A 9,263-nucleotide genomic window follows, 5' to 3' on the forward strand; every position below is an offset into this window, starting at 1 on the left:
TCAGATTTGACTAAAATCCAAAGCTGATTCACCTCTATTAGGCAATTCCCTCCACACCTTTTGACACATGCAGTAATTTGATCATAAATTGCTAGATCATAATTTATCTGCCTTTCCAAATCTGCAAATTCTCCACTTCCAGTTAACATCTCCAAAGGGGCATCAAAGACTTGTCTCTGGTTTCTCTCAGCCTGTTCAGTGCAATTATCAGTCCAGTGAGATCACCAAAGCAGATAGTCACCCCTCAATAAATATGCTTTGGCCAGAGAAATCCAATCATGTGGGGGCTCATTGCATAAAGAATCAAGCAGACTTTGAATGAAGGCTGATTTTGGACCGTTAAGTACAGCAAGTATTTTTGAGCTCCTTTAGAGTCTGAAGAAACTGCAGCGTGCCCGTGGACACCCTGATTTTGCTTGTTAACCTGCTCAAACACTGGAAAAAGCTGAAAACCTGTAATATTGTCCCCACTTCCAGTGCTGTCCTAAGGCCATATTGGAGTGGTATAAGTGTGGCTACTGGCAGGTCTGTGCTCTTATTGCACTGTATGCCCTGGGAATTAGGTATTATTCCCCTTCAATATACAAAGCACATCTGTGTTTGAAACTCTGTACTCACCTTGTGAAACTCATTACTCATTTTGTATGTGTGGCCCGCAGATGACAATTGGCTTGAGGATCTAAGACCTGTGATTAGCAGCCTGAGGCCAGCATATCCCCTTAGTTAGAATGTTTAGGGTACAGCTGCTGAAAGTTATTTTTATTCATATTAAAAGGGTTTAACCTGGTCACATAATGCATTTAGAAGCTCTTATTGGCCACTATAGATTCCTTGATTAAAAACCTACATAAAATCATTATATTTGGGACAGTCTTTCAATGATAAAATTGTCTTTAGTGAAAAGATTGAAACCATTCAACTTGATGTTTAGTGAACATATTTTGGATTAGTGTATATATTAGTTATTGTCATTTCTTTTACATTAACTAGTAGCTATATGTCAAATAAATAACAATTTTATCAATATTAAAGAGATGTATTAAAACATCTTAGCGATGACCTCAAGCCATGGGATTTCTTATGAATATTAACTTTAAAAATTTTCCTACACCATGAAGAGCCTAGTAGTCCCTTTGCTCTCACAACCCTGGGTACATTGAAGCCCTAAAGTGGTGTCTGAAAATGAATGGTTGGAAGTGTGCATTTGTGGATTACACAGAAACACTTTCTTAGGCCAGAACACTTTAATAGAAGTATCATGGGAACGCCAATTTGAATTTTACATTTTCCCATGGCTGTTTAAAAAAATAATAAGCCTGCATATGAAATATTTTGAAGAGTATAAATGAATTCATTTTATTCAAATTAAAATTTAAACACTAAATAAAAGTCAAAGTCATCAGTGTTGTCTCTGTACATGTGTTCACACTATGTCTTCTAATTCTGAGTGCACTTTACACTTATAGAATATCTGAGCTCACACTTCTGCCATTTGAAGTATTCAAGGGCAGCATGGCCTTTCTTTTCCCATGTAAACATTAGGGACCCTGCCCTGCTGCAAATTGTATCTTTGGGCCTCAGATCTGCCATTATTTGCCCTTTGGAAACCTGTCACATTTGTTTTCAGAAGAATGATGTAAACTGAGAAACCATTCTATTATTTTTCATCAGCAAAAATGGGCAGATGGTGGGGTAGCATGATGATAAAGCTCCACTAATCCCCTCTGATCTTGGAATTTTATAGCGTGCATTAAAGGAATAAAGAGAGAAGCAGTTGTTTGAGAAATAAAAGAACACAAAGTAACCTACAAGCAAGAGGATGGTGCGGGTGGCTTTGTGTTCAGGAGATGTCTGGGAGGAGACACGGGGGCTGTGGAGGTGCTGGGCTCTCCTGCGGTGTCTGTAGAGGAGATTCACCATGTATAGGCTGGTGCCGGTCATAAGGAGCACAAACAGCAGATCTCGAACCAGCATGGCAATAAACAATGACGGTGATTTATGTTTTCCAAAGTATTTATTTTGGCAGTAAGCATGAGCATACCCAGGACCAATCAGAGTGAAGTTGCTAATGGCTGTAATGGTTTCAATGACATGGAAGTAGACAACCATGTTGAGGACCCAGAAGAAAAGGAACAAGGGATACTTCCATTTAGGGAGCTTAAATTTAAGCCACGCCCACTTAGAGTTACTGGGACTGACAGTGATGGCTTGAAATGCACTCAGCAGAGAGGTGGTGCAGATGGAAACACCCCGTGTCACTCTGTATAAGAACAAAACTGTCTGACAACCAAGCTTGTTCAAAAACCGCCTTACTCCAAAGGTGGATGCAATATCTGGTACCAACGTGAACATGATGATCAAAGCATTGGCCAACATCAGGTGCATAACTATGGGATCGATGTGCTTCTTCAGATGGGGTTTAACTAAGAAGGTGTAGGCATATAACAGGAAGAGCAGTGAGTTCCCCAGGACACCAATGCACAGCTGAGAGATGAGGAAAACTCCAAATATTGTGTCGCTTGGAATCATCATCTTGTTATTATTATTATTTTGCAGTGCTGGGGAAGGAATCCAGGTCTTCATGCATTTTGGGCAGGTGCAGTACCATTGAGCTTATACCCACAGCCCAAAAACATTATCTTGATGATGGCTTAGAAGTTGTCATGAGGTAAACTAGGCCTGCAATGAAAAAATCAAATAATCGCTTAAAATTATTTATAAGATACAGCTTCTGCCAAAAATACTGACATTGCAGGAGGAGAAAAGGGTGATGAAATGTCCATTTTTCTTTCATATCAGGGTCTCCTTAGACACTTCCTGGGCCTGGATTCCAAGGATTCCTGGGAACAAGATATCAAAAGAGTAGGTGGAGAAAGAAGGTGGAATTCAATCCATATCACAGCGTTTTAGGGTACTGAGCAGGGACAAGTGGCCTGTGTGAAAGACAAATATGCAGGTTATAAGGCAAGTTTTCTTCTGAGCCCCAGACTGGGTTTCATCTTCAACCTACGTTTCAGTAGTCTGTTATCTATGAAAAGCATGATCCTTCTCGTAGGCATGCTACCCTGTGTTCTCAAACTTCTGTCTTGAAGTACTCATGGCACACCTCCTTCCTCCAAGTCATTGTCTGCTAAACACTCATCCAGCACAGGTTTTCACCGCTCTCCCTACCCATGGGTCAAACAGCAGTAATCTGAGACATCTGTGGCTCTCACAACTTTTGCAGAGCTGCTGACATGCAAGAGGTAGAGGTCAAGGTTGCTGCTCCATATCCCACAGTGCTCAGGAAAACACCCAGGATATGGAATTTGGGGGCAGCACAGTCACTTTTACCACCATGGTTGATAAGCCCAGGTTAACAAAGCATCCCTGTATCCTGAGGACTGCAACATATGTAAAATACAACTTTTGATTGAATGTTTATAAATGTTTTCTTATGGAAAGAGAATGAATGGATTAACCAATGGTATTTCACCAGAAATGATCTATATTTTCAGGTTAATATTGGAATTGATGTGGTTAATGTCTCTACTGTACTTCTTGGATTTTGGAGTTTATTTCACTATTTCATTTGCTTGGGAATACTTTCTCCCATGGACCCAGTTGTTCCTTCCTTCCCTTCTGGACCTTTGGTCAATTGCATGTATGTATCCACACTGAGCAAGTTCATGAGAACATTCTCAGGTCACTTTCACCACCCAGGCTACACTTTCACCACCATCCCTGCTTGGGCATGATCTGTACTGCAATGATCCCCCACTCATTATCCTGTTAAGGGACAAGCACTCAAATTATTTATTGATCCCCCATAGTGTTGGAGTCCTGTTCCTCCACAGACTCATTTGGGCCTTCCAGCAACTTTGAAATTTAGGTTTATGAGTTAGAATTGTTTGAAATCATGACTCTTAACATATTTGGCCATGGTAAACATACTCTGATTTTTGAAAGCACATATCTTTAATATGTGCTCTGATGGTTGCAGGTGAAACCTCAAATGTTTTGATCATTTGTAATTTTCCAATTTCACTAAGGCGTGGCTAACCCCCTCCTCACTCTTAGCAGAGATCTTTCTTCAGGCATCTTCTCTCCTTCCTAGACACCTGCCCTTAGCAATCCTGTGTCTTTCATACCTTCATCATCCAGTTATATTCCTAATGTTCCTTTCAGTATCATGAAGGTCAGATTCCCTCCTGCCAGGGGTAGGAGGCCAGGAATGGTTCCCAGGCTCTCATCTAGACATAACACCCCAAAGTCTGACAGCTTGGATGGATAAGCTGGATCAGCTCCACTGCAGGGAGCAGAGGGAAGGGGACCCTGCAGAGAGGAGAACATCCTGCTGGACCTGAGGAGGTCCACGCCCACTACTCTTGGTCTCTCAGGAGGGAAAATCAAGAGGGAAATGGACGAACATCAACCTAAAACCACGATAGGACACAGACATGTTGCAAAGCAGGGTAAAAGGGTGGGCAGCGTGGAAACAGCCTGAAGGGAATTTCAACACCCAGGCTGAGACGCTTCTGTCCCACCAGTTCACAGAGAGGGGACAGCAGGAACTTGTGTCAGATGTTTCAATTTAACTAAGAGCATAGAATTAAAATATTCTTGGTAGAACAGTCTGTAAATAGTTGAAGTTATGGGTGTAATAATTACCTCATTTCAGCATTTCACCACTCCACACTGTGTTTATAATCATAATGCACTCTCTACACCTGCATAATCTATTCTCTACATCTGCATAATGCAATTACAATTGTTCAAATTAATAAATATCCATCCAAATAGGACCAATTATGAGAGCACTTTCATTTCTGGCAAGTCTAGCAAGGAAAGTCAGACAGAGATTGTCACTAATCACAATTAACAGGAGCACAGTTTTAAATTTTTGAGCTCGAGTACATATATTATCAACATATGAAGTATCTTAAAAAATGTAGACATCTCTGTGAAGCCCAGCTCAAGGCCAGAAGCCTCATTAGCACATTTCTACAAACTATTATACTGGATACATTTGTGAGAAATTATTAAGGGGGTGCCCAGCACCTGGAGTGCTGGTATCTTGCTGGCTGGTGGCCAAGCAAAACAGGGCAACAGGAAAATAGGAAATTTATCCATATTGAACTTTTTCTCAGAGACTCTTTTTCTGACAGTCCCAAAATCAGCCATGGTGAGAATTCCTGGAGAAGCCCAGTTATGACTTTTTCTGTGGAGAGAGGGAGTGCCACTTCAATTCCCCCCTTTAATGATGGTCCCCAAAATTTAATCCTTTAAATTACAGAGGATCATTATCATCATCTTGGCTTAAAGCCTTATATAATGTCAGAAATTTAGTTGTTATCCTCCTTTCAACAGCGGCTTCTATAGTGAACCCAATAGCTTTAATGCACAGTGGAGCCAAACATGGAAGCAATAAATAGGTTAACAGCAGAATACCCACTATAACAATTAAGCTTTTAAATCCACTAAGAGTTGAGAACCAACCCCCTAAAAGTGTGTTAGGGTCCCAAACTTTAATGCCTCTCCATGTCTGAACGGGCATGTGTGCCAGTTTTCTTATGCTGTTGGCTATATCATTGAGTGTTTGTCCATTATCATCTATTTAGATGCAAGAATCTGAGCTGTTGAACTTTCTACATATTCCTCCTTCTTCAGCCAGTAGGTAATCGAATGCCAAGCGGTTTTGATAGATGCCCACTGGCATCTGGGTGTGTTGTGTAGCTATGAGGTCAAGACCTGTGGCAGTCTGATTAGTTAGACTTGTAAGTGGATAATTCTGTTCAGCATGTAAATAGGAGTCCTATAACCCCAGGTAGCCGGACCAAAAGTGGCAATAATTCTCTAGGGTGTCCATTCATCTTCACCCCAAGATTGGTGGCCTTCTAGATCAAGCTCTTGCCCAATCGATCTTCTTTTTCTTGACCCTAGATCCTCATAAAAGGGGATTCCTAGGTCCTTTCCAGTAGCATTAGGCAGTAAGCAAAACCCTGGTCTAATAGTACCAATAGTACAAGTTCCTCTCCAATTGGTTGGGAGTTGGGTATAATCCCTTTTCCCACAAATCCAAAATAGCCCATCAAGTGCTTTCCAGTTAGTGGGAGCTGAGTTGCTCCAGAATTTATGGATTTTGAGGACGCCCCGAAAGGAACTGATCTGGTTAGTGTCTGGGCACGTACAGTTAAAAAGTGTTCTTCTCTTTTTGCATATTAGACCTCTAATTCCTAGCCAGCCTGGGTTATCTGCCCAAAACCAAGTAGATTTCTCTGGCCATCAAGTGGAGCTCCAATACAATATTCTATTACATGGGGTTTCACTGACCCATTGTGTGTGATGGGGTCCAAATCTTCGAATACATTCTTCACCAAATATTTCTGAAGTGAGAACCCAGCCTTGGGGGCTTTCATTTTTTAGTTCCATTTGTGTTTTATTCCAAAGCAGTAGGGAGTAAGCATCTAGACCTAGTCCTGTCCATGGCCATTCCTCACTCATAAAGGCCCCCCCACAGACCCAGCAATTTTTATCCCCAAGGTTTTTAGCAATTCTTCCTGATAGCTCCAGAAAGAGATTCTTCCCTAAGGGAGGAAGGTTGAGATTTGGGCTCAACTCTTTATACAGTTTAGCTTTAAGGTAAAAACTTAGAGAGGTCTCAAGGCAGCTGGTTTTTAATCACTTTTTCTAAAACTTTTCCAAGTTAGTGGCTGGGAGTCTAGTAGCCAACAATACCAAATTCCACCAGTAAAGGGGAAATTTCCTGGACAAGTTATTTTTTCCTTAAATTGTGATTCTATCCAAGCCATGTAGACCCTTTTTCCTTCCCAGAGGCAAAGCGGCATCCACCTATAGCATTCCTCTGGTGGAACAGGTCCTAAGTACATGTTTTTTACCACCTTTTGGTTATAGTAGATTGGCTTGACACATGGTTCGCATGATCTCCACTGTTGGGGTGGGAGTAGGGCAGAACTCCTTAAGATGAACAAAAGAACCCATACTAAGTGATAGACTAACATTTTGGTTAGCATAGGTTGGACAGATTAAGTTAAAAAGCCAAACTAATAACATCAAACAAATCTTAGAAACTTATATAAGCAAGATAATGAATATAAGTGAAATTTTGTTATTTAGAGCCCAGAGTGTTAACCATTACACTATAGGAAGTATCTTAGAGGTTGAAAGAGTCCATTAGTTTTCATAGGAGGTTTATCTTTCACTAGGAATTTTTCAGCCAGTCCCTCCTGTGCGGCTGAAACAGGGCCGCAGACTCCTCAAGCTTCGGCTGTGCGTAGACCAGTCAGCTTCCGGAGTAACTGGACCAGGGCTGTTGTCCTTCTGATTCTCAAGCTTCTCTGATGCTCCTTTTCTCAGGATGGTCAGCTTCAAGGGTGTTGTGGCATCTGGAGAGCACTCCCAGTGTGCGGCTGCAGGCTTGAGTCTTGTGTAATGAATCCAGGGGCCTATTTCTGCAACCTTCACTGCAGTTGGGGTGGATAAAATCACAGTGAAAGGGCCCTTCCAAAGAGGTTTTAAAGGTTGAATATTCCATTCTTTGACCCAGACTGAATCTCCTGGCTTGAAGGAGTGGGCATCTGTGGTTAAACTTCCTGGCAACCTCTCTCTAGCCCATTGGTTGAGAACCTGCAAAGTTTTCCCTAAGGCCTGAAGTTGCTGCCTCAGGGTTAATTCCTCTATCTCTCTTAAGTCTCCCTGTAGCCCCTAATAAGAGGGGAAGGCCTTCCAAACATTATCTCATAAGGAGAGAATCCAGTCCTCCTAGTGGGAGTGGATCTAATCCTCAAAAGTACAATAGGGAGAAGTTCATCCCAGTGTAAGTGTGTCTCCTGACACAGCTCACCCAATTGAGTCTTCAAAGTCCTCTTCATCCTTTCAGCTTTACCAGAACTCTGAGACTTATAGGCGGTATGTATCTTCCATCTGATATTTAAATTTTTGGCCAGTAATTGTATCACCTCAGCCACAAAAGCTGGCCCGTTGTCTGAGCCAATAGTTATCAGGATACCAAATCTGGGAATAATTTCCTGGAGGAGCACTCTGGCTACCTCTCTAGCCTTTTCAGAGCGGGGTTGAAAGGCTTCTACCCAAGCCGAGTATGAACACACAAACACCAGAAGATATTTATAGCCCCGTGAGCGTGGTAGCTCCGTGAAGTCTACTTGCAAATCCTCGAAATTCCTGGTGGAAGTTTTGGTCCCTGGCGGGGATTGTTACATGCACACATCTCACATTGTTCACAAATCACGCAGGTAATGCTTGAGAGCAGGGGGATATAGAAATATTGGCTCAGAATTGTCTCAAGTGCTGTACGTCCCCTATGTGTTCCTCTATGGCACTGTCTGATAAAGGCTGGGGCTAGAATCTCAGGAATGGGTATTAGGCCATCAGAAAATTTCCACCATCCACCAGGGAGATAACTTCCTCCTTCAGTCTTAAACCAATTACTTTCATGCAGGGAATATTTTGGCTCCTATTGTGTTAGTGGGTCTGGAGGGACAGCAGCACTTAAATCCAAGGCTGGATTATCTTCTCACTTGTAGGCAGCTGATCTGGCCCTTCTGTCAGCTCCCAGGTTGCCCTGAGCAACCACAGTATTTCCTTTTGATGACCCCGGCAATGCTTAACCACAACCCTTTAGGGAGCCACACTGCATCTAAAAGTTTAAGAATTTCTTGCCCATATTTTATGTCTTTTCCTCCTGAGTTAATTAGCCCCTTTTCTTTATGTAAGGCCCCATGAACGTGCAGGGTCGTGAACGCATATTTTGAGTGTGTTCAAATATTTGCACAGACTCCGGCTGCCACTTGAAGTGCTCGAGTCAGTGCAATAAGCTCTGCCTTTTGCGATGAAGTTCCCTGAGGCAGAGGTTCCGCCTCAGCAGTAGAGTCCAGAGTGACCACGGCATATCCAGCAAAACGAGTCCCACCTTTAATATAACTGCTTCCATCTGTGAAGAACTCTGCATCAGCGTCCCCGAGGGCTGGTCTGCCAGGTCTGCTCTGCTGGAGAACACTTCACCCATGACCTCAACACATTTGTGATCAGGTTGTCCAGGTCCAATGGGCAGCAAAGTTGCTGGATTTACAGTTTTAACAACCTCATTGCGAACACATGGGTTTTCACATAACATGCCCTGATATTTATCCATTCTTTCATTAGTCAACCTATAGTGTCCTTTATATTCTAACAATGTCAAAATTGAATGAGGAACTCTGACAACCAGTTCTTGTCCCATGGCCAGTTTATCAGCTTCCAACACC

At 42.3% G+C, this 9,263-nt stretch overlaps 1 protein-coding gene across 1 annotated transcript; it reads right to left on the reverse strand.

Moving 5' to 3' along the window:
• Window positions 1–1,623: 1,623 nt before the first annotated feature.
• On the reverse strand, window positions 1,624–2,532 carry LOC144250274 (vomeronasal type-1 receptor 4-like). Its single transcript, XM_077792786.1, has one exon. It carries the CDS (start codon window positions 2,530–2,532, stop codon window positions 1,624–1,626), a length of 909 nt encoding a protein of 302 aa, XP_077648912.1.
• Window positions 2,533–9,263: the final 6,731 nt, after the last annotated feature.

The sequence above is a fragment of the Urocitellus parryii genome, chromosome 15, assembly GCF_045843805.1.
Source record: "Urocitellus parryii isolate mUroPar1 chromosome 15, mUroPar1.hap1, whole genome shotgun sequence".
In the NCBI taxonomy this organism is placed as follows: Eukaryota; Metazoa; Chordata; class Mammalia; order Rodentia; family Sciuridae; genus Urocitellus; species Urocitellus parryii.

Excerpts from the sequence above, each read along its gene's own strand:
- LOC144250274 (XM_077792786.1), bottom strand. The coding sequence starts at position 2,532 with ATGATGATTCCAAGCGACACAATATTTGGAGTTTTCCTCATCTCTCAG.